The sequence below is a fragment of the Papaver somniferum genome, chromosome 8 (genome assembly GCF_003573695.1).
Source record: "Papaver somniferum cultivar HN1 chromosome 8, ASM357369v1, whole genome shotgun sequence".
Taxonomy (NCBI): domain Eukaryota; kingdom Viridiplantae; phylum Streptophyta; class Magnoliopsida; order Ranunculales; family Papaveraceae; genus Papaver; species Papaver somniferum.
The window spans coordinates 151280361-151307673 of NC_039365.1; the positions used below are offsets into that span (position 1 = coordinate 151280361).

At 37.9% G+C, this 27313-nt stretch overlaps 1 protein-coding gene across 1 annotated transcript; it reads right to left on the reverse strand.

The window, feature by feature from the left end:
- Nucleotides 1-23190: 23190 nt before the first annotated feature.
- Nucleotides 23191-26376, reverse strand: LOC113306205. The gene is made up of 4 exons (XM_026555168.1): nt 26213-26376; nt 24996-26089; nt 23891-24227; nt 23191-23773 (listed from the first exon to the last, which is right to left on the reverse strand). The coding sequence occupies exons 1-4, from the start codon at nt 26374-26376 to the stop codon at nt 23191-23193; spliced, it is 2178 nt and encodes a 725-aa protein (XP_026410953.1).
- Between the last annotated feature and the right edge of the window lie 937 nt (nt 26377-27313).

Here is a 27313-nt window from a genome sequence, read left to right on the forward strand (position 1 = left end):
GAACGTTTTAAACCGTTTGGAAATTAATTCTAATTGTTTTAATGCGCGTTAATGAGACCTCTCTCACTTCTACCCTATATAAGTCGATCATTTTTTTTTCATTTCAACTTGTGTCCAAAAGAGCTACTATCCTCTTATTTTCGTCTTCTCCCCCTGTGTGGTCCTTTATTTTTCATTCTGTGTGCAATTATTGTTGAGGTCGTAAGAGTGGGCAAGTACTGTAGTGCTAACAGTGCTTGCAACGCGCAGTTTTATCCTGGATACGAACTTGACCATAGGGTATTGGCATCACTCATTCTTGAGGCGTACCGGTCAAATATCGTGTTAAGGACAGCGTGTTGAACACGTGACTCTGTCCTCTGTTTGCAGTTCAATTGAGTGTTGCTTTACTTTCCAGAAATTAATCATTTTTATTCTAACATCTTTCTTGAGTGTTTTATTGTTACAGACGCAACAATTATTTATTCGCTTAGATCGAATACCTGGAAACAAATTCAACATATCCTTGTATGTTTAGCTACAAATCACAAAAGTACGGAGGCTTTTGTAATGGGGCTCTTCATTGGCTCACGGAGTCATCTTCAAGCTCTGAATTCTTGATTGCTTTAGATACTACAGACGAGGTTACCAGAGAAATCCCACAACCGGACGATTCTGATGTCAATAACTATGAATATAGACGTGTTGGTGTGTTGGATGGGTGTCTTCGCATGCTTTTTAGCAACCCTACTGTCGGTTTTCAAGTATGGGTAATGAAAGATTACGTCAAGAAAGAATCATGGACAAAGATTTACCACATTTCAAAACTGAAATTGTGTGAGAGACGATCGTTTCAATACTTGACAAAGATAGAGTGCTTAGAAACCGGCGAGATTCTATTAGAAGTTAAATTCAATAGTGAGAATATTAGGTGTAATACAGAGACTTTAGTTTTATATAATCCAAAGAATAACAGGGATAAAGTTTTGGAGTTCAAAAAGAATCCGCAGGGTTTAAGCTCAAAATCATTGTTCCAAACTTATGAGCAGAGCCTAGTTCTACTTCATTCGGGTACTTATTTCGGGGATAACGTGCAAGTACCTTTTGAGATGTACGATATGTGATTGGAAATAGTAGGAATTACCTATAGGTACTAATATCCTAGTATTGGTTAGTGGCAGGTCCACCCACTAAAGTCCAGTAACCAGAGGTCCATAATAAAAAGAAAACAGTAAAATGGACCCAACTTTTTAATCCCAGGTCTTGTACACGTGCGGGAACATTTATGTGTAATTTAAAAATACCAGAAATAACCTTTCTACTTTACAGCCCAATTCACAATTCATCATTCTTCATTTTCTCAATTGTCTCTCTCGATTTGAAGAGATCTGGCGACTTGCGATGAAGATTCTTACGAGGTCTTTGATCGATTAATCAGTTTCTCCGCGCAAGATTTTGTTCCCTAGATTTATTCCTCTGTATCTCCTTCGATTGATCATTTCTAACACCCTAAAAAATGGGTGATTCTTAATTTAGTCTTCTTTTATTGTTTTCTTAGGGTTTTGATATTTTCAGTATCTTTCTTTGTTGTTCGAGTTTTTTATCATCAAATTGGTTTTTACTGAAATTTGAGTGATTTGTTGGATTCGATCTACTAGTTACAATCTAGTAAAATAGATCTAATTTTGGATGTTCGATTGTTGATCCGTGAATTGGTTCGATGTAATGATCTGTTACGTTTGGTAGTGGATTAATGGATCTCACTTTGGCCACTGAAACGTTTATAGGAAGAATTGATGTGTTGATTTGAGAACAAAAATTGTTATTGTTAGATTATTCAGTAATATGCCATAATTTTGTTTTTGTTTCTTGTTTTTGTTAAAATCATGATTGTTTGTTGTTACAGATTATTTGATTCAGCAGTACATAAACGGTATACTGAAGAAAAAAACTGGTTTAATTTTGTTATATTCATTGTTTATTACTTTTTGTGTGATCCTGAAGTACCTGTATCCAATACTGGAATGGAGTTGTTTTTATTCTGTTAGATTCATAGGTTATAAGTTATTTTGACATGCAGTTGATTTTTAGTTTACGAATCAGAAGTACATTATGGAATATGAAAATAATTGCTTGTAATTCTGTTGTGTTCATATATACTCAGTTAATTCATTGATCTAGCAGTACATAGAAATACTGAATTGAAAGTGTTTCGGTTCTGATATATTCCTATGTTTCTGTTGGTTGTATATGTTTGTGCTTTTGGATCTGAAATTGTTGTTAATTTTTGATGCGAGTATAGTACCCATCATGCGAGTTAATTTTTGATGTGAGTTATTTGGTTTATTGAAAAATCAGAGGCTGGTAATCTCCACACTACTACCCAATGCAGTATGTTAAAAATTATAGAATAAAACATATACAATACATAACAACTGTACTGGATTTTTGAGCAGTGCATAACAACTATACTGGATTTGTTATTGAAGTAATTTTTCTTCTTACTGCATACCCGTCTTCACACTACTACCCAACGCAGTATGTTTGAGACTAGAGTAGAACATACACTACATAGCAGTTGTACTGGATTTTTTTAACAATGCATAACAACTGTACTTGAATTTTTAGATTTTAGATGTTTCTGATGTTGTATTTTTTTATTTTTTTACAGGCATGGAGAGATAGTCTTTGTATCTCCTGCATAAATGCCTTCTACATGGATATGAAAGTGCAGAAGCAGCAGCTCAATGCTTACTAAACTTGTATAGGACAAGCTTTCATACACAGGTTCGCCCATAAGTACAATATTTAGAAATTTGATTAGAATGGTAGTTATTTCGTGAAAGATTAATGTTATGGAGTACTAGTTTAACCTTGTGCATATGTTAATGCCAATGTTTCCACAATCCTAAACCTCGTTTAGCTTACATTCGATAGTCACAGTGTATATACACTGCACTGCTAAAAAGACACAATGTATATATATGTTGCATTGCTGAAAAGTCAAGGTGTATATATGCTGCACCGCTGACAAAATCCCAGTGTATATGCGTTGCACCGCTGAAAAAATCCCAGTGTATAATTGCTATACTGTGCTATTTCTCAAGTTATAAACTCTACACTCAAGAGAAAATCGTTGCATGAACGATGTACTTCGTACTTCCTAAATTTATATGTGGCGAAGCCTTCATACACATGTACAGATTTCATTACTGTCAGGAGTAGTTTAAACCAATGACTGAGTAGTGGTCCTTGTCAATGATTTAGCTGACAGTAGTGCTTCTAATATTGTTGTTTTTGATTTCATATTCAGAGGATTATCTTGAGTTTATTTTTTGATTTTTGGTAATTTTTGGTTTTGTTAAATTAGATCTTTGAGATCTTCGCCACGACTTCACTTAAATTTTTTCTATTCATTTTCATTAATGGTGTTGATGGTGTTGTTCATTTTGTACTCAAAAGGTGGTGGTGCTACTAGACTTTACAAGCATTTGATGAACAAACAAGAGATCCAAAGAAAACATCTACAAGATATGTAAGTTTATTCTCTCTTATTGTGTAAATTACAGTACACCATGATTTACTACAGACTCATCTCTCTGTTGTGAAGACAAGTGCACCATTTTCCAAAATGAAATTTACATTAGCCTGATTTGTGTTTGTGCCGCATTATGCATAGGTGTTAGATGGAATTAGTTATCTTTTCAAATGTTATCCCTGTTATGATACTTAAAATCCACTGAAATATGAGTGTAGCAAATATGTACTGACACAGTTGTGAAAGGAAGAATTGTTGTCTTAGCATTATGCAAAAGTTTTAGATGGAATTAGTTGTATTTTAGAATACAATCCCTGTTATGATGTTTAAAATCCAATGAAAGTATGAGTGTAGCTAATATGTACTGACCGTTGTGACAAGAAGAATTTCCTTTCTTTGCATTACGCATAGGTTATGTTGTGTAAACATACCAATAATGTTACTATGAAATTTTGTAGATTTGCTGGCATTCTATGAATCGGGGAATAAGAATTTTTCATAGTACATAAATGACGTACTCCTAAAAATCAATTTCCATTTGTTACTATTGTATCTGCCACTTGATCTTATTTTGATTACACTTGCACATAACTAAATACTCTTTTTAGAAGCATTTCTTTAAGTTCTCGATAACATGTTCATTAGCCGATGGTGCATATGCATGTAATAATTGAGAAAGTAACTTTCCAAGCCACCTTGCAAACAAGAAATTCCGAATACAATTTTCATATTCATAAAAATAAAAATTGTGAATTACATGGGTGTAAGCACCTCTGGTCTCTCTGCAGTATAACTATAGAGTATATAATTGACAATTGTCGTATTTGGTGAGCTACGGAGATTACCTCCTTTGGCCCATAATTTAATAGAAAATTACAGTGTATAAGCGCTGCACTCCTGAGAAAATAAGTGTATAAATGATGTACTGTGATACTTCTCAGTGTATAATCGCCACCGGCCACACTCAAGAAAAAATCACTGTATAAATGTTGTTATGTGTTATTTCTCAAATATATTGGAGGAGCCAAAACAAATATTTTAGACAATCTGACTGAGGTTGCACTCTTAATTACTAATTTTGTCGGATTTGGCATTTCGTCTTTTGCTATTTGGATAGCTGGTGTTAGGCGTTGTGGACTTGTAATCGCACTACGGATCTTTCAGTTGCACTAGATGAATTCCAAAGTTTTACTTTGCATTGAGTGTTAGACTTCAATAACTTGTGTGGTTACCAGTAAGACTGATTTAACTTGTGTACCAGATCTCGACTGTTTAATATTGCCATTTCGTTTGTATTGCAGGAACAAAAAGCTTTGGCAGAAGTTGTTTAATATCCAATCATCTACTGATTTTGTCTTGTTTCGATTTGCAGTCGTTAATCATTATCTTTTTTCTTCTAGGTACGGTACCGTGGTTAGCCGAGATAGTACTGGTAGTGTACAGTTTTGGGACGGTGAACAAAAAATTCCTTTCCGGACACATTCTTTTCCACAAGGGTAATGTCAATGCTTTGGCATCTTCTCCTATTCATAATAAAGTATTTTTTTTGTTGGTTCCGATGGTCAGGTAATGATTAGAAATCAGTGATTAGTTCCAAACTAGCTGTAAATTTGCATGAAGGTGTAACGCATAGGTTGTTACTGAGGGTAGTTAAGTATGCTGATATATTCTTAATTTTTTTTAGCATTTTATGCAACTGGAAATCGAAAATGGGATCAAGGGTGTGTTGCCCCTTGTAGACCATGGTAATTTAATTTGCGGCACCACTGTTGATAGCTAAGTAGCATGCTGATGGCAAGATTCCAACATATTGTCATCATTTTCTAGTGCAGACAGAATATGCTCTTGTTTTGAGTACATATTTGCTGCACCAATTTTATAAATACATATTATGTGCCCCAATTAAACACAGATTCTTTACATTGCGAATACACTACTCGTGAAGCCCATGAAGCCACTAGCACTACAGTGGAATCTCTCAAGCTACTTTGCAGAGTAGTCATTAAACAGTACATATATGTTGTACTAACAATTGTGCCTCATTCAATTCCCTGGATTTTGAGTGGTGCCTCATAATGATGAGGTCGCTGCTGACAGTGTTGGTGTAGACTCGAAGAGGACAGGTTGAATTGGATCTGACATTTTCGACATTTCTTATGATGGGGCTGTTGGTGCTTTGGGAGGATAAGGTTCAACGGAAATGGAGCAGTAGGGAGTGTTTCGGCTAGTAGTGGCTCGTTGGGTGGTAGGGAAAGCTGGAAGGGTGGTAGGGAAAGCTGGAAACTCGTGGCACTAAGCATATTCCACTAAGGTTTGTTTTATGTTATGGGAGGCATGTCCAGATTTACTGCCTACTGTGAGGATTCTTGAAAAAAGAGGATTCCAGTAACTAATGTCAATGGTAAATTTTGTAACTTGGAGGAGGAAAGTGCGAATCTAGTTGTCCAAAAGTTTATGTTATTTCTTTTTCTTTTTATGTTTTTGTTTTACGTCTTGGTCTTGTTAAATGATCATTTTCTTATTTATTTGACACGCTCGATGCCAGAGGCTAAATATGTCTTTTCCATATTTTAAACAAATATGGACCCTAAGCTAAGATTATTCTCCGGTTGGACCCTGTTATAACCAATATTTTTGGCATAGGACCAAACAACAAATTTTCTTTGGAAATATGAGTAATGAGAATTGAGAAACTACAAATTCTGGCCTGGGATATGTTATCTCTAACGTTTTTTTTTGTCTTGAAATATTCATGTTAAGGTCAGATCTCACTTGTCCGTAGTTGGCAGATGATCCCGTGCAGGGTATCTTCCTCTCATTTACAAAAAAAGTAAAGAAAAAAAAATTATCTGCTGGTCACTCCTTTGAAAAGTTTGCTACTGTGAGCTCGGTCATGCAGCTTTTTTAATGATTTTGTTTATCGAGAGTTAATCATATAACAATCGAAGATCAGTTAACTATCAAATTTTACGTATAATCTATCATGGCCTACTTATTCTGTCAGTTGCAATATCGCTCATTGATGTTTGTGTATATCTAGTGCTTCCACTGTTTAGTTGTTTATGAAAAGTGTTATGAGATACTAAGTATCTTATACGTATCTTCTCTTCGACTACAAAATATATGCAGTTAAGGAGAAGATATGTATAAGATACGTAGTATCTCATAACTCCCCCACCCCCAGGAAAGCAAAAACTTTAGTCGAGGAGTAGGATGTGTCTTCGTGAATAAATCTTCCAATTGAAATTCTGAACTTACATGAGGAAGAGTGATTGTTCCACGCTTAAAGTGATGCCTTGTAAAATGACAGTTAATCTCTATATGCTTAGTTCTTTCATGAAAAACGTCATTATGAGTAATTTGAATTGCAGCTTTGTTGTCACAAAATAGAGGTGTAGGCGTAGAAATGACAACTCCCATGTCGCTGAGTAACCATCGAAGCCATATGATCTCAGAACTAGTATGAGCTAGAGCTCGATATTCTGCTTCATCACTTGAACGAGATACAACAATCTGTTTCTTACTTCTCCAAGATATAAGAGAATCTCCCAAGAACAAACAATACCCTGTAATGGATCGCCTATCTGTAACATCTCCTGCCCAATCTGAATCCGAGTATGCTCTAAGAATAGGTTTAGATTTGGATGAGAACTGCAACCCCTGATATAAGGTTCCCTTGAGATAACGAAGTATTCTGAGAACAGCAGCATAATGAGTAGAAACAGGAGATGACATGAATTGGCTTACAATATGAACTGCATGACTTATATCAGGTCGAGTAATGGTTAAGCGTTCAGACTCCCTACCAACTGTCGATATAATGTTGGATTGGATAAAGGTGTTCCATCTGAAGGACCATGTCTGACATTCACTTCAAGTGGAGTGTCTGTAATTTTAGCATCAGTAATTCCAGAGCGAGCAATTATTTCAGATGCATATTTAGCTTGAGAAACGAAATAACCATCAGTTGACTTGCTCACCTCAATACCAAGAAAATAACTGAGTGGACCAAGATCCTTCATTTGAAAGCATGTACTTAGATGAGTTTTTAATATTTCTTATACCTTAGATGTCACTGCCAGTGATAACCATATCATCTGCGTACAATATAAGGATAACAATACCTTTGTTTGATGATCGTGTAACATTGCTGAATCGTAGTAACTCTGTGTAAATCCATACTCAAGAATTGCACTATTGAATTTTTCAAACCAAGCACGAGGTGCTTGTTTCAGTCCATAGAGAGCTCGACGAATTTACACACTTGATGTGGAGCATGATCTAATCCAGGATAAGGACGCATGTAGACTTCTCCTTGCGATTCCCCATTAAGGAATGCATTTTTCACGTCCATTTGATGAAGATCCCACTGTCGAACAGGTGCAAATGTAATGAGTGTACGAACAGTTACCATGCGTGCAACATGAGCAAATGTTTCATCATAGTCTATGCCATATTCTTGAGTATAGCCCTGAGCAACAACACGAGATTTGCATCGTTCAAGACTCTCATCTGACTTGGTTTTGACTTTGTAAACCCATTTGATCCCAACAACATATTTTCCAAAGGGAAGATCTACCATTTCCCATGTACCAGCTTCTTTATGTGCAGTCAACTCATCTGTCATCGAATCCTGCCAATCTGGTATAGCTGCAGCTTCTCTGTAGTTTCTTGGTTCATAGATAGACATAATACTGGATAATGAGAAATGATAGTCAGAGTACTTAGCTGGAGGTCTTCGATTGCGAGATGGCAATTGTTGATGGTGGTTTTTAGCTTAGGGTTAAAATCGTAAAAGCTTACATATGACATGACGTCACTACAACCACTAGCGCATTTATTGAATCATTCAACATACCTACGTAAGAATTACCAGGGTACCTTTTTTTTATACATGTGTCATGTTCCACGGAAGAAACCTTAGTATTGACCGACATCATCTTCGTATATACCAAACCCTAATTCTCATGCTACCGCGCCAAGGCATGCCAACCATGCCAGCCACATCTCCGTGCCAAGGCATGCCAACCATGCCATCCGCACCACTGTTCCAATGGCAAACCATGCCAGCCACATCTCCGCGCCAAGGCATACCAACCATGCCAGCCGCACCACTATGCCAATGGCAAACCATGCCATCCACATCTCCGCGCCAAGGCATGCGAACCATGCTAGCCTCACCATGCGCCAATGTCATGCCAAACCCTTGGCCCCACCATGCCAAGCCAACCGCACCTTGCCTTGGCCCCAACCACGCTAGTCGCACCATGCGCCAATGGCATGCCAAACCCTTGGCCCCACCATGCCAAGCCAATCGCGCCTTTCCTTGGCCCCAACCATGCTACCCGCACCATGCGCCAATGGCATGCCAAACCCTTGGACCCACCATGCCAAGCCAACCTCACCTTGCCTTGGCCCCACCATGCCAAGTCGTGCGTACCAAACCCTTGGCCCCACTATGCCAAGCCATCCGCGCCATTGGCCTTGACCCCACCATGCCGACCTTCCCTATGCGGCTACCAAAACGAAGGCGTGCGACGATCAACGGCCACCCTTCTATCCTAGATGCAAATCCTAGCCGTCCAAGGTCGCCAAACAACGCATGGTAACCTTTGGCCCAAAACCCTAGTTTTGGCCACGCCAAACCGCGCCAAAGCATGACATGCCACATGTGTCAATGGCATGCCAACCACCTTGCCGCGCCATACCACGCCGGCCTTCCCCATGTGGCTACCAAAACGAAGGCGTGCGACGATCAACGACCACCCTTCCATCCTGGATGCAAATCCTAGCCGTCCAAGGTCTCCAAACAGCGCATGGTAACCTTTGTTCCGAAACCCTAGTTTTGGCAACGCCAAACCGCGCCAAGGCATGCCATGCCACATGTGCCAATGGCATGACAACCACCTTGCCGCGCCACACCATGCCGGCCTTCCCCATGCGGCTACCAAAATGAAGGCGTGCAACGATCAACGACCACCCTTCCATCCTGGATGCAAATCCTAGCCGTCCAAGGTCGCCAAACAACGCATGGTAACCTTTGGCCCAAAACCATAGTTTTGGCCACGCCAAGCGCGCCATGGCATGCCAACCACCTTGCCGCGCCACACCATGACGGCCTTCCCCATGCGGCTACCAAAACGAAGGCGTGCGATGATCAACGACCACCCTTCCATCCTGGATGCAAATCCTAGCCGTCCAAGGTCTCCAAATAACACATGATAACCTTTGGCCCAAAACCATAGTTTTGGCCATGCCAAACCGCGCCAAGGCATGCCATGCAACATGTGCCAATGGCATGCCAACCACCTTGCCGCGCCATACCATGTCGGCCTCCTCATGCGGCTACCAAAACGAAGGCGTGCGACGATCAACGACCACCCTTCCATCCTAGATGCAAATCCTAGCCGTCCAAGATCGCCAAACAACACATGGTAACCTTTGGCCCAAAACCCTAGTTTTGGCCACGCCAAACCGCGCCAAGGCATGACATGCCACATGTGCCAATGGCATGCCAACCACCTTGCCGTGCCATACCATGCAGGCCTTTCCTATGCGGCTACCAAAACGAAGGCCTGCAACAATCAACGGCCACTTTTTCATCTAAGATGCAGATCTTAGCCGTCCAAGGTTACCAGCTAACGCATGGCAACCTTTGGTCCTAGTTTGGTCGCGCCTAAACAAAGCCAAAACCCTAACTTTTGGCCGCGCCTAAACTGGGCCACATTAAAGCCATATAGATCATACTTTCATGCCACTGGCTACCAAACGAAAGGTTGTAATAATCAACGGCTGCCTTCCTCTTAAGATGCAAAATCTCGGCCGTTGAAGGTCACCACCGAGCTGGCAAGTCTCGCAAGCTCAATTTTCCAGACAAAAACAACATGCTACATGTTTTCCACGAAAACACTCGAGACATCAACACATGTCACAAACTGGGGGATGCTCATTGGGTATTCGTTTTTCGGTTTACAGCGTGCGGCATACATTACGCTCGTTATAAGAAAGTGTCATAAGGATGAGGCGGTTAGTAAATACAGGGAGTAATGGTGAGACGTTTTCTTTTATGGAACATCAATTCCAAGCGTTACCGGTTACCACCTCCTCCCATTTACTCACACGTTTTCCATTTCTTAATGGGACCAGAGTGTGTTTCACTTCGACTTGTATAAATAGGCATTACCTATTTCCACCGAACAACAAGTTCAGATCAGGAGGATACAACACTCAGAAAACATTTGCTAGCTTTCCATCTGTTAGCTTCCCACTTTCTGATACAAGTCGTGAAACAACTACTCTTCCAGAATCAACTATTCTGGTCTCAACACTTTCTTCGCTTCCCTCCCCAAAACCAACCCTTCTCCTTCACTTTGTGACCGAAGCAAGTCTGGAACGGTCATTTCTTGGTTTAGGCCGGATTTGTACAGACTGATCTCTTGAATCTAAAGTACTCCCTTGCAGTACATTGTTTAGAGTTTAAATTCGTTTCTCACCCACACACCCGAAATTACCAAAATCAGTAAAAAACGTTTTCACCCTCAAACAGCAATGTATCAACTTGGGAATCAGGATCTCTTTCCAAGGAAGCATTGTTAGGTGGTGGCATAAACAATCTTCTTAAGCAAGCCAAGAATCATTTACTCTTGTGCCTTAGCATCTTTTCTTTTACCTTCAGTTATAAACCCTAATTCAGTTACTTTTCTTTCATCCTCTAGACAATCATGTCACGCGAAGATTTTCAACCTATCACTGCAAAACTAGATGGTAAAAACTACACGCACTGGTCGTTTCTTATGAAAAGCTTTCTCAAAGGAAAAAGCATGTGGAAATACATAGATGGGACAGAAACAAAACCCAAAGCATCTACTTCTATCATCAAAGATAAGGAGACAGAAACATCAGCAAGTGATGTTGAAACCTGGGAGATAAATAATCACAAGATTCTGACTTGCTTAAGAAGATTGTTTGTTTGCAGCAGAAGGTGGCCTTTCAGATCTTACCTAGCTCTGATACCATGATAAAGCATGAGCATCAGAGGAAACTAAACAGGCTGAGAGAAAGATCTTTGTATTGCATTTCACCATGAAATGGACAAGGCCATGGTACATATAATAGATTACAATCGAGAAAAATGGAAACAAAATATACATACAAGAGATACGTACAATACTATGACAACATACAAAATATATGTAGTTAAGGAGAAGATATGTATAAGATACGTAGTATCTCATAACAAAAAGCACCCATTTCTCTGATTCGGGTTTGAAATTGAAATAATAAAAGACCTTCGCCAATTTGATTCTAGAATGAAAAGATAGATGATCGGGTAACTTATAATTTATAAATCCGTTAGCTTACCATCGCCACCAATGACACCAGTAAACTGCACAATGTCGTCAGAAAAAAGAAAAAACAGTATTTTCAAGATGTGGAAGGAAATCAGATTACTAAGATCCTGTGCAACACTCAAGATAGAGCAACAATATATTTACCGCCTTGACACCAAGTTAAACACGAAACAGCTAGCTAACATGAATTTCAAACACAACTCCAATATAGAGGAAATATATAAAGAAAATAACTGATTTCCTGGCTCATAAGAACATCGACACCACATTAAGTTTTCCATTGCCAATAAAATAGAGGGGCCTACATATATTCCACCACATCTATCAGCAGATTGTTGTGGATTAAACTCATTAAAATCAAGCTCTCAAGGCAGGGGAGTTCGCAGCTAGCAGCTGTACAAGCAAAGGAGGAATGGTCATGCAGCTGATGGGGCCATGAATCAAAGCTCTCAAGGTTATACTGGGCAGGACAGTATGTGCCAGCAGTCACTGGGTCAACTGCGGCCAACACGCATGGTCCCACAACATGTTCCAACCCAAACCAATTCTAGCGACCTTAGGGAGACCATGCAAACCCGTTGTCGATATATCCTAGCAGCCCGGTGACCTCTCAAGATTCTTATATACTTCTTTACCCATTCTTATGCAAACCCTAAAACATGAAGGGGAACGAGGAAAAGAAAATACGGTCTTGTTCATCTTCGTACAAGATAACGAAAAGGAAAGGTAGTAAGGGGAACCAAAAAAAGAAAATATTGCCACATCTCCCACAGGAAATGATCTTTGAGATTATTTCGAGGTTACCATTGATATGTCGGTTAAAACTCAGGTGCGTATGCAAATCTTGGAGCATCCGGTTTAATAACCCTAAACAGCTCGTGCTCACAGGTGGTAATGAAGTATACATTTTAGATAATGATTCGTTAACATCATCATTACTTGACGGTATTGAAGGGCGCATTAAAAAGATAGAGTCATCACTGGCTAGCACAGCGCTGGTGAATGAGCAAACTACTTTTGTGGGTTCGTGTAATGGCTTGATTTGCTTGGATCCTCCAGATAATTACTTATGTTTATGGAACCCTTCTACGAATGAATATACATTGCCACCAAGACTGGATGAATGTACACTGCCACTAGAACCGCCATTGGGATTGCTGTGCTATCCTAAGAATCTTCTCTTTGCAACCAGCATACACGGATTTGGTTATGACTCAAAGAGTGATGATTACAAGCTCGTAGATATTTTCAGCTACAAAAACTTCAATCAATCTAAAGTTTTTATCTATTCGCTGAGATTGAATGCCTAGAAACAACTTCAAAATATCCCCACATGAGTATGGGGTGTTCTGTAACGGGGCTATTCACTGGCTCGCGGAGTCATCATCTTCTACCTCCGAAGTCTTGATTGCATTAGATATGACAGACGAGATTACCAGAGAAATCCCACAACCAGACAATTCGGGTGTCAATAACTATGAATATAGACGTGTTGGTGTGTTGGATGGGTGTCTATGCATGCTTTTTAGTAACCCTACTATCGGTTTTCAAGTATGTGTCATGAAAGATTACGGCAAGAGAGAATCATAAACAAAGATTTACTTCATTTCAAAACTGAAAATTGCGTAAAAGACAACCGTTTCAGTACTTGACGAAGATTGAGTGCTTAAAAACTGGCGAAATTCTCTTAGAAGTTAAATTCAACAAAGAGTATATTACGATTAATACAGAGGCTTTAGTTTTGTATAATCCAAAGAATTACAAGGCTAAAGTCTTAAAGTTCAAAAAGAATCTGCAGTGTACAAGCTCAGAGTCACTATTCCAAACTTAAGAGAAGAGCTTAGTTCCGCTTCATTCGGGTACTTGTTTTGGAGATAACGTGGAAGTACCTTTTGAGATGTACGATGAGGAATGAAAATGCCTCATATATGATTGTGCCTCATATATGATTGTTGGCAGTTGAGGCTAAGGCTGCACATGGTCCGGTACAGTCTAATTCTCTTATGGAACCGGTCCCTGTACTTGGTGTTGACCGGTACCTTCTTTTGAGGACCGGTACCTGTACTTGTACCTGGTGTTGTACCGGTATTCCGGTACTGGTCCGGTACAAGCTGGTACCGGGATTTTTACCCGTTAAAAAAGTAATTCCATAATACACATACAATTTTTCAATTCTACCCGTTAAAAATAATTCCAGAAGCAATGAACAAAAACATAAAAAAAGATCAAGTTTTAATAATCAACAAATACAATCAACCCAAAAATTGTTGTAATCCTGCTTCTTTGAATACAAATATCATAACCCAATTCTTCAATTTTATATCTAAGAACCCTAATTTCCATTTCTTACTCAAATCAACCCCAGTTCAATCACCACTGGCAGAGTCAAACCAAAATACCCATAAAAAATCTATCTTTCAAATTATTTTTCAAAATTTCATCGACACCACCAGCATCAGAACTTCAGTTCAAGCATAACCCATCTACACCACCAGCATCAAAACTTCAAGCATAATCCATACATCATCAATCCACTTCAACCTAGCATTAGATCTATTCATTCTCATATCATAAAACTCCACAAGTCGCCCAAAACCAGCTCAAAACCAAATTGAGTTATAGCCAAAACCTATTCTCATACTCTAATTACAAAACTCATCTATTGTTTCATTACAGAGATTTAACTACAAACTCTTGTTGTTTGATTTCAACCCAAATCAGAAAATCCTAAATCAAACATGCAATTAGTTTCTTAAAATAGCAGAAGAAGAAGAAGTGAAGAAGAAGGTGGTGGACCGTGGTGGTGTTGTTGACTATTGCATGGAGTGGTGGTGATGATTTAGTTCTCTGGAGAACAAAAGAAGTGAAGGAGGAGGAAAAATTGAGAGTCTGTGAGTGAAAACAAATGAGGGATCGAGAGATAGCTAGGTAAGTTATAAACTTATAATACACAAACCTAATATGAACGGACATGATTAAAAATAGTTAACATCTCAATGGATGACATTTACCGATTCTTTAAGGCCGGTTCATGCCGGTACTAACCCCATAACCAGTGTCTGTACCAATCTATTCTGGTTCCTAGTTTTCATTCCCGGTCCATGTACCGGTTACTCTGGTACAGATTCGGTTCCTGTCCGGTATTATCGATTCCAGGCCGGTACAGGTCTTGTTGACCGGTTCTTGTGCAGGCCGTCCAGAGAAAAACAACACAAGTACTTAACAAAACCAGAAAGATCATAAGAAAACAATCGACTTGTCATTAATATTACGAGATAGTATGAAAATTTCGAAGGAATGAGAAACATAAAAAAATATATACATGCTAAATAACGAGAATCAATAAAGTTCTTCCGAACAGTAAACTGGCCCTCTTCCCAGTAGAGCCTGCAGTGAGGGAGGCTGGGGGTAGTAGGGAGGATATTGGAACACCCCGGAGGGTTTGGGCCAAGCATGCTGCAGGTAGGGAGGGAACACCCTGGAGGGTTTGGGCCAAGCATTGTTTACAATTCTAGGCAGTGGCTGTTGCTCACCAGCACACGAGGCTGTTACCGGAGTGTCCCCTGCTGGTGCCGCCGTATTTGCTTTCGGTTTCATGCTTTTCACCGTACATGGTTTAACATCGTCTTCTGCTACTGCTGTTGTTCCTGTTGTTGGGAAAAAGGCACACTTAAAGTGCTCCCAACTTTCATAAGCTCTAGATTCCTTTCTAAGCCTACGTAAAGTATTGATATCTTCGGTATGTAATAAAGCTAACTGGATCCATTCATCTTTGGGAAGATCGTTTTGCTTGAAAGCTAGTTCCGCTCTATTTATCCAACTTACTGCATCTGTTTTTGCATCGAGTATCGGAATCACCAACTTCTCTACCCGTGCTGCTGCCTGTAGGTTGCTGTTCTTGTTGGTGGAAGTTGTGGTTGCTTTTCCAGAAACCTGTTCAACAAGGTTGTTATGTGATAACATTCATCTCACTCACTCGTTGTTTAAGATCTTCAATTGCATTCGTATTATCAAATATAAGATAACTACGATCATAACCACCAGAAGCGTTTACATCATTGATTCTTGCCTTTAAATCATCCATCGTATTGAGATTGGAATATGCGTCAGATATCATCGCGTCTCGGAATCTCGGATAGATAATGCTTAGCATCCGTCTTTGATAAGAATTTTTAACTTATAATTTATATAAACTTATCTTGTCGAGTCGGTGGCTAAAATAAAGCAGAAACCCCAAGTACGTAACTTAATCAGCACACAACGTTTTCTTGTACGTGCCACGGTAATTCATGCGGCCGGACTGATGAATTTTGAGAAAAATATTGTTTGGTTCTTTTTTAAGTGGGCCCATGTCTGTTTAGTCCTCTGGTCAAACGCCTTTACTGTTTGGTCCATAATTAAAAAAAATACCAAACAGACAATAATATCCTTACCTTAACTGTTACCGCCTTCAACCCAAGATCTCCTAAAAACGCGTCAACTGTCTCTCTCCTTCTTTTCAGTTTCATTCTCAGAGAACCACAACTTCTTTGTCTTCTTCACTCCAAAACCCAGAGAACGAACATCATCAAAACCAAGAATCCACCAAAATCAGTCGAAATCATTTCAACTTTCGCAAATCAAAATCAAAACAGTCTTCAAAATCAGAAAACCAAACCCAGAAAATCGAAAAACCCTAGAAAAATTGAAGAAATCAAAACCCTAAATGGGCAAATCGAAGAGGAAAGTAGTAGTAGATACATCTTCAGACGAAGAAGTTGAAGAAAGAGATAGCCAATTAGTTGTTTTTGAAGGAGATAGTCAAGAAGAAGAAGAACCAGTGACAAAGAAATCAAGAGTAAAGAAAGCAGCGAAAGGTAAAAACACTAATTCGAAGTTGATTTTTGATCTTCTGAAGTTGAATTTTGATCTGTTTGTTGTTGATTCAGTTTGTATTCTAATTTTTCTACTGTCTGCATGTTTCTCCTTTGGTGTTTGTGGACTTCATTTCTAGAATGAAGTCTAGAAAAATTGTGCTAAGTCCATGTTTCTCCTTTGGTGTTTGCTGGACTTCATTTCTAGAATGAAGTCTAGAAAAATTGTACTGAGTCCATGTTTCTTCTATGATGTTTGCCGGACTTCATTTCTAGAAATGAAGTCTAGAAAAATTGTGCCAAGTCCATGTTTCTCCTTTGATGTTTGCCGGACTTCATTTCTAGAAATGAAGTCTAGAAAAATTGTGCTAAGTCCATGTTTCTCCTTTGGTGTTTGCTGGACTTCATTTCTAGAATGAAGTCTAGAAAAATTGTACTGAGTCCATGTTTCTCCTTTGGTGTTTGCCGGACTTCATTTCTAGAATGAAGTCTAGAAAAATTGTACTGAGTCCATGTTTCTCCTTTGGTGTTTGCCGGACTTCATTTCTGGAATGAAGTCTAGAAAAATTGTGCTGAGTCCATGTTTCTCCTTTGATGTTTGCCGGACTTCATTTCTAGAAGTGAAGTCTAGAAAAATTGTGTTAAGTCCATGTTTCTCCTTTGGTGTTTGCCGGACTTCATTTCTAGAATGAAGTCTAGAAAAATTATACTGAGTCCATGTTTCTCCTTTGGTGTTTGCTGGACTTCATTTCTAGAATGAAGTCTAGAAAAATTGTACTGAGTCCATGTTTCTCCTTTGGTGTTTGCTGGACTTCATTTCTAGAATAAAGTCTAGAAAAATTGTACTGAGTCCATCTCATTTGGTGTTTGCTGGACTTCATTTCTAGAATGAAGTCTAGAAAAATTGCGCTTCAAGATTTTACAGTTCATTATCTACATTCTTATACCTGCATATTCTACCTAGATTTTGTACAAAAATGAAGTAAGCCGGTGTTGACATTATCTAGATTCATTCTTGTGTTGATTCTTCTTTGAAAGCCTCATTTTATTGAATGAACTTCGAAATGCTTGAGAGTTCACCAAGTAGAATGAACTGAAGTATTGGTCCTTCTCAAGCCACACTTTATCTTCTTTTATAAGCTATTATTTAAAAAAATGTAATCATTAATCTTCTTTTCTTTTGTCTTTTTAAGAAAATTGTAGATAAGAAGATAAAGTGTAGCTTTGCTGGAGCCATTGCTCTTGCTACTAAGATTAAAGCTCTTCCAAAACATGAGGCTTTGAATGAAGAACAGAGAGATGCTTTGTATAGGAGTCCGTTGGGGAGTGTAGCCAAAGTATTTCGGGAAGGGGAGATTGTTGCTACTGAATGGATTAAGTCAATACTTGTTGTCTAAGTTGTCTGCGATGCACACCAGTTCATTCCTGAAAAAAATGACCATACGTTCGTTTTCAAAGTAGGGGAAGAAACATATGTGCTAAGATCATCACCTGAAAAGTTGTCGTTAGTGTTTGGAATACCATGTATTCTTGGAGGTGGAATAGAAGAATCTTTCTTGGACACTAGAAACATAGATAACTACACTACTGGAAGGTTCTATCGAACCTACGAATTTATTCCACCTAAAAAGAAAATTTCTGATATAAAGAACACAGAATTGAAAGAAAAAATTGTTGAGTTGATTAGGAATAGAGGATCTACTGAAGATCTTGTAACCATGTTTGAGCTCTTTCTATTGTATACTATTTTTCTTACTACTGGTGATGGAGGTTCCATCCACACCAAGTACCTAGCCTGCCTAGAGGCAATAGATAGAGTATCTCTGCCGCATCTCATACACAAGCATTTGATGGAAATCTTGAGAAGAGGTTCTTCTGAAGGGTGTTACCTTTACTTGTTGGTGAGATGAAAGACTGTTCATTTTGTCATTTTGAGGTTTGATGTTGAAATGAATTGTTGCTGATAACTGACCAGTATAATTCTTCTCTTCGCTGAGCATTCAAAGAAATTAAAACCCAAGTGGCGGGTAAAGAAAATAGTAGACTACCGTCCAAGATTTGCAAGGTGGAATATCGATACCATTTGCAAACACTTAACGTCTAAGATGAATGTTGATGATTTTGGAGAGGTAAAAATCTAGTACCATTATATTTTATTCAATTTCATATAATGAACTATGCTGCTTTAAGATAAAACTGGCAATTCATTCCACAAAATGAACTCTGACTGTTAATGTCGAATCATCTGATGTTCTGGTTCATTCTCCTTGTATTGTAATGGATACCTACAAGGAATGTTTAATGAGTGTGTTCATTGTGTGTAATGAACTCAATTTTTTTTGTGTGTGTGCAGCTGTCGGATATGTTCTTGGAAGAATATACTGATGCTGAAAAAAAGCTCCTGCAAAAGCAAAAAGCCAAGACAAAGGCTGAATTTCTTGAGGAAGAATTCAGTCAAATGAATTCCCAGATAGAACATATGAAAGCTACACATGTTCAAGAAATAGAGGACCTGAGAGGTAAACATGCTCAAGAGATACAACAGTTGACAAAGAAGCATACTGAGGAGATGTTGGATCTTTTGTTAAGGCAGGAAGACCTTGACAAATCACTTGCAGAAGCCACAACTTCGAAGACACTCTTTGATAGAAAGATAGAATGCCTTGAAGTATACTTGGCTTCAAAGAAACCTGAATTTGATGCATTGCTAGCTAAAGGAGGGAATGTGGCGAAATTCATGGCAGACCAAGCATCAGAGTACATGCGTACTAAACTTTTCACTGATGAGCATAAGGCTGCTAAAGATATAAAATCAGATGATGTTGTGGATGAGGCCTTGGAAGCTGGTGTTGGAAATATGAATGATGATGTTGGAATTGCAAACCCAGATGTTGCTGTGGATGATGGAATGCAAGCAGTACCAGATGTTGTAAATGAAGCTGTTGGAGGTTCTGATCATCTCTTTCCCGCCTTATTTGTTGGAGATCCTTCTGTAGAAGTTGATGCAAGTGATATTCAGCAAAATCTCCTTGATGAGATGACTTAAGTAGAGCTTCCTTCAATTCCAAACAACACCGCAGCTCCTTTGAGTATTGATCAATGTGTGAACCTGGGTAAGAATTCTAAATTTTTTTCTTCCTTCTGCAAATATTTTAGTTTTACTTTTCAAGCAGAGGTTGGATTTCATTCTCATGGATGAACTCTGGCTACAGTATAGAAGTTAGACTTCATTCCGGAAATGAACTCTGACTTTTCAAGCAGAGGTTGGAGTTCATTCTCATGGATGAACTCTGGATACAAATATAGAAGTTAGAGTTCATTCTTCTGAATGAAGATGTATACCATGTTTGATGTTTGATGAATAATACCATGTTTGCTGGACTTCATTTCTAGAATGAAGTCTAGAAAAATTGTACTGAAACTTGTTTGAGTTCATTCTTCTGAATGAAGGTGTATACCGTGTTTTATGAGTTCCTTCTTTAGAATGAAGATGTATTCCAAGTTACCTCTTTGATGTTTGCTGGAATTCATTTCTAAAATGAAGTCTAGAAAAATTGTAAAGAGCTCATTCCTACAGTGAACCATGTTTCTCCTTTGATGTTTGTTGGACTTCATTTTATAGAATGAAGTTAGTAGATTTATATGATGATGTTGTAGAATGAAGTTAGATCTATTTATGAGTTCATTATATAGAATGAAGGTGTATATTTGTTTGATTTATGCTTCTTGAATTATTTGTAACAGCAAGTAACACAGATGATATATTAGATAGAGAAGAGCATGTGACTCTCAGTTTATTGATGACAAGAATGAGAAGAATGAGGATTTGAATGATGAAGAAGCTGACACCGTCATCAAAGCTACACTAAAGGCGATCAATAATGATTGTAGTTCTCCTAGTTTCTCGATTGGGATGCCACAGTACCATCCCACCCCTGTGTCACAAGAAGCAACTGGAGTGGATACTAGGTCAAAGAAAGCAAAGACAACTGCCGCAGATGTGGAAACAGCTTCGCAAATAGTTGCAAAACTGAATGAAATAGGCCCTGGTTCATCGATGGACCAAACTCAGAAGACACATGTGAAAGTAGTACCGGAAGAAACTAGTGGAATGGCTACTAAATCAAACAAACTAGTGAAACCAATAGGGGATGAATTCATATCAGGATCAGATTACAGTTTAAAGAAAACAAGATTCAGACTGATGTTGAACAAAGAAAAGAAGGCAGTGGCAAAGGTACCACCTCAAGTTGATAGAGATAAAGAAGTGAAGAAGAAGAATGTACCACAGGCACAGCAAGAGATAAAGAAGAACCGTGTTGGTAAGAGGAAAAGAGGATCCGAGCCTGCAAATGTTCAGGGAGCAACACCACAAGCACAACAAGAACATCGGATTCAAGAAGCAGCAGCACAGGCTCCTCGAAGAGTAAGACAAGAAATCAAGCCAAATCTACCAAAACTGAGAGGATTTCCTTTGTACCACAGATTTGATCATGATGCGCTGGCGGTATTTGGTGATTTCTTCGGCAAAGCTATGACTACGTATGTTTCTCTTACTAACTCTTTATATGTTTCTCTTCAATAATTCTTTTTTGGTATAGACTTTTGACAGTTCATTTTTTCTTTGTATTTTTGCAGTCAAGCAGCTTGGAAAGCAGAGAATCACAAGAAAATTCCAATTTCAGTTCAAGGGAGTTAAATATTTTCTCTGTTGTTCAATGATTACTTGGATACCACCTTGATGGACTACTATATATACAGAAAGTATAAAGCTGCAAACAACGATAGAATGCTCAATGATAGCGACGACAGTGAGACTCGAAGAAAGTATATCAACTTCGAGATTATGAATTCAACAGCATTCGTAAGTGTGTTTCTTCCTATCCATTGATAAAAAGTGAATTGTTTGCTTGCAGTTTGTCTGATTTAGAGAAAAATGCATGCCTATGAAGGTTATTTGATTTTTATCTATTTGAACTGTATAATGAACTATATAATCCAGCATGCATAGAATGATAACTGCTTATATAATTCATTTCTCTTTTTTTCAGACATTTTTTGCGTGGCACAATGAACTTAAGAGAACAGAAGAAGTTGATCAGTTTATAAAAGGCATGCCTGAAAAAACCGAAAAGCTGTTCATTCCTATGAATACTGACCCACACAGTATGCAAAATCAAAAGGGTCTCTAGGTGAACACTCGCATCTGCTGGTTTTTGGCGTCGGCAACTACACATGGGAGCATTACAACTCCATCAAAAAGGGAGAGCTTGGTAAGCAACAAAGCTGACGCAAACAGAATGGCTATGTACTGCATGAAACACATCAACTTGTGGCTACAAGCTCATGGTAGGGTGAGATGAAGCAACGTCAACTTTAAAAATCTGCCAGGAGTGCCAGATCAAGGAGCATATCCAGATTTCTTGTTGTACACTTGTTATCGGATCAAGAGAAGTGTCAAGCCAACCACAAACAAGTCGCAGAGTGTGTTGAAGAAAGCTGACATGATATAGAAGATGCAAGCAAGAAGATTTGGAATGGCCTACAAACTTCTTACTACATCAGGAGATGAAGAGAGCTGGGGTGAATTTTCCAACTCAGAATACCTTAGCAATTGTTTACTTGGAACAGATTAAACAGACAAAACTGTTTTTAACTATAGTATATTGCACAGTAGATTAATTCTTATTGCAACAGAAAACTCTTATGTCTAATATCACCTGAATTACCTTCTAATGTAATTGATACTCTAGTATGTTTTATATTTTCATCTATCATATTTTGGATAGTATGTAACATCAATGTTCTATCTTATGCCTTGTCTTTCTGTCTTATTTTCTTATGAATTTATTTTGTAGCATGAATGTTCCTTCTTTGATGTTTTGGTGGACTTCATTCCTGAAAATGAACTCTATGGAATTCAAGTCAGTTCTAGGAAAACTAGTGTTCATTCCTGAAAATGAAGTTCATTTCAGTAAATGAACTGATAGAGGGGCGGTTCATTCCAGATAATGAGAAATTATGCATTGTCTTACTATCTAATGGATACCTATTAACTCTAGTACTTCAGCATTTTGTCTTCTGTCTTATATATACCAGTTCATTTACCAAAATGAACTCTATTGGTTATAGGAAAACTTGTGTTCATTCCTGAAAATGAAGTTCATTTCAGTAAATGAACTGATACATATCCCTGATAATGAAAAATACATATCCCATAGAGTTGATTTGGTAGGAAAAATACCATAACCTGCTACAAAATATCAGTACATACATATCCAAAAAGAAATAATATCTAAAAAAAGCATTTCTAAGAAAAAAAAGGGAGTTCATTACAGAAAATGAAGAAGTGCATATCAAAAAGTTAAAAAAAACAAAAAAAAAACTACAACCAGTGCATAATCAAACAGGTAAGAGAAGTTCATAAAACATAAAAAAACATAAACTAGAAAAAAAAGGTGCATGTATACTACTCCAGCATTAATACACGACAGGTAGCTTTGTTGCGGTTCCCAATCTTCTTGCAATTTGAGAACTTCATAGGACTCCTCTCCTTCTCATAAGCACCACGAATGCGCTTCTTTGGTGGTCTTCCTGGAGGTGGCCTTGGAATACCTGGTAGGACTCTCTCTTCAGGTTCATATGCTTCTGGCCTGTTATAATTGGGAATGGGTCGAATTGCAGGAGCATACGTATGGCGAAAATGATTCGAACCAAAGTAAGGCTGAACAAACCTCAACATCTCAATACCACTCATAGTAATAGCAGCAGTGGCGTGAGCACAGGGGAAACCAAACACTTTCCACCCCTGGCAAGTGCACGTCATATGCATCAGATCAACAGCATGAGAGCTAGGAGAGTGAACCTCATATATACCATTACCTGACTCCGTAACGCTCCATGGACGCCCTATATCGACATGTGACTTGAGTAGAGCTTTATTGATGGGAGTCAAACTATCACTATAATTTCTACCGAGCTCAGACCTTTCTGCACTCATCCTCATAATATTTATCCTAATCTCATCAACAAGAGCAGATGGAGGCAGATCCCTTTCAGGAAGAATCTAGTTATTGAAAGACTCTGCAATAGTTGACGAGTGTGTCCCATACCTACATCCTACGAAGAAAGCATTTGTCCAATGCTTGGGATCGATATTTCTGATGTACTTGGCAACCCAACCACATCCTATGATACACATCTCGTTCAAAGCAGACTCATATTTAGCAACAATATAGCAGTATGCAGCTTTATGGAACAAATCTTGAACTTGTTTATACTTCTCATGTGATTTCTTGATGGGGAGGTTATTCTTCAAATGATGGAAACAGTAACTATGATAAGAGTTGGGAAAATACTTGGGAATACTTTGCTTCAGCCCTTCATGACGATCAGTGATAAAGGTAATAGGACGAGAGTCGACACAATGTTGCAAGTTCTCCATAAACCACTCCCACCCTTGAATGTCTTCTCCAAGAACTAAATCATACGCAAAAGGAAAAAATCCTACAGAATGAAAAGAACACAAAAAAGAACTAGAAGTGTCAGTTCATTAAAAAATATCTATAACAAAAATAAAAGTTTCATTCTTAAAATGAAGTCCATTCTGTAACATGAACTGTATAATCAAAAAATATATAACTTTTCTACACTTCATTCTAAAAATGAAGTCCATTCTGTAACATGAACTGTAGAATAATCAATATCTATAACTTTTCTACACTTCATTCCAACAATGAAGTCCATTCTATAACATGAACTAAGACCTTCTTCTTCAAAAATATAACAAAGTAAAACATAAATAAAAGCAGCAGGAGTTCATTCCCCGCTTATGAACAGCTAAAAAACTTAACAGAGAAGCTTCATTCATTCACATTGCTATTAAAAATCAAAAAAATAAAGGTTTCATTGTATATAATGAATTCCATTCTGTAGCATGAACTGTATAATCAAAAAATCTATAACTTTTCTACACTTCGTTCCAAAAATGAAGTCCATTCTATAACATGAACTGTATAATCAAAGCAGCAGGAGTTCATTCCCACTTATGAACAGCTAAAACTTAACAAAAAATAAGAGTTCATTCTTAAAATGAAGACCTTCTTAACAAAATAACAAAAGTAAAAATGATAGAAATTACTTTTTTCTTGAACATAAAATGAGTTCATCCTAAAAAATGAAAAGCCTTAACAGAGAAACTTCATTCATTCACATTGCTCTTAAAAATCAAACAACAAACTAATATGAGTTATTCAGAAAAGAAAGAAAATTTACCTTGGTTTCCATTCACACCAGTGGAATCCATCAATGTTCCCTTGAATCTCCCGTTGAGAAATGTTGCATCACAGTAAAGCATAGGGCGAATGAACCGGTATCCTTCCATACAGGCAACAAAACATATGAAAAGCCTCTGAAAACGTGTAGTCTCTTTATCATACTCAAACTTAATATAACTGCCAGGATTGGTAACCTTTATTGCTTCAACATACCAAATAAGATCTGTATAACTTTTTACATCATCGCCATATATCTCTGCCTTAGATGCTTCCTTCCTTTTATAAGCATGATGGTATCTTATGTCAATACCATAACAACTCTTCACCTGAGCAACCATATCATTAGGCTTTATCGACGGATTTGACTGTGTTTGATCCTTGAATAGATGCTTAATCAATTTCTTCTTCACAGGTGGGTCCTTCAGCTTATAAGCGCCACCATATTTATGCTCTCCATTGAATTCCTTGATAGCAAAGACACTTTTAGCGGTATCGATTGGAATACAGTGCAGATACCAAGGACATTCTGCATTCCTACCACACTTTCCTATGAACCTGAGTCTGTCATTCTTAACTTTTGCAATTGTATAGCCAGACTTGTTGTAGTATTTGCTGACAGCTAAGCGAACCTCATCAACACCACCATGAAAAACTTGACCAACACCTTTAAAAATATCCTCCCAACCTTCGGATAAAAGAGGTTTCAATTGCTCATGACCTTCCGTCGGGTATTCAATCTTTGAAGTCTCGGTGAACCCAGTGCATGATTCATCGTCACTGAGCGACTGCGTGGAAATACCATACGAAGAGCTAGAAGCAACACCATGACAAGCCTCCTCAACAAACAGATCAAAACTTGACAATTCCCTTGAACAAGTAACAACAATTAGACCTTGAAGAGAATAATCACAATTAATGAGAGCTTTATCACAACGACTAGTAAATCTTATGCTCCGAGGAGTCAAGTTTCTCCAATAATCACATACAGATATTTCAAAGTCAAGAATCATAGTATCTAAAGAAACTTTCAACGGAATATCATCCCCTTTGTAGTACACAACAGCATAACAACTGGATAGGTCCATACTGAACCTGAAAAATGAACACACACACACACAAAATAGTTCATTATTGGAATGAAGCCGAAACAAAATAGCTTCATTCAATAACATTCTAACAAAATAAAGAGTTCATTCCACGAATGAAGCCTTAAACAGAATGATCTCATTCATTAACATCCTAATAGATAAACAGAGCAGCAACAGTACATCTTCCATGACAAAAAAGAAAAGTTCATTCTCGGAATGAAGCCTTAATAGAATGACTTCATTCGTTAACATCCTAACAGATAAACAGAGCAGCAACAGTACATCTTCCATGATTTGTCTACACGTATTTAGCTGCATGCTTAACCATCCATCACTTATTTTTTTGTTGGAGAAATGTAGATAAAAGGTTTTACATTGGGAAAATTAGGAGCAGGCCCAAAAAAAATAATATTCTTATTGTCAGGCCCACAATCAATTTTAGATACCGTGACACCCAAAATTATTAAGAATCAATACAGAACTCGTTCTGCATACTATTTTTTCGGGCATAACTCATTATGCAGCCTAATTTTTTCAGGGGTATAATTGGCAACACGACTTGGATATATCATATCTAAAAATCCGCGCCTTGGAATTTTACAAATTTTATATTGTTGAAAATATTTTTAAGAGAGCTACACAATGAGTACAAACAACAATATCAAATTTTTGTTTTTCACGAAAAAAATCGGAGGTGATCATCATTTTAGGCAAAATTTTCGAAAAGTTGATACATAACCATCATGCAGCCACCAAAAGATGCATAACACATTCTGCAGACGCATAACGAATTATGTAACCATTTTCTCGACTGCATAATAAAGTTATGCATGTATAACAAGTTATGTAGCCATTATATTAGTGCTACATAAAAAATAGATGCATAATGCATTATGCAGCCGTGTTTTCGGATGCATAACAGGTTATGTATTTATTTTCGTGACTGCGTAACATGTTATGCAAATATTATTGTAGATGCATGACAAGCTATGCAGACTTTTTTTTTGTTGGTTTCAATACTAACAAAAATGTTGTTGCATAATGTGTTATGCAACCGTTTTCTGAACTGCATAACAAGTCATGCACCAAATTTTATAGATGCATAACAGGTTATGCATCCACTTTCATGGTTGCATAACAAAATATTCAACAATACCGAGAATGGTAAAGGAAGCATCGAGATACATTTAAAAAAATATGGGAAGAAGCTATCTATTTCTACTTATAT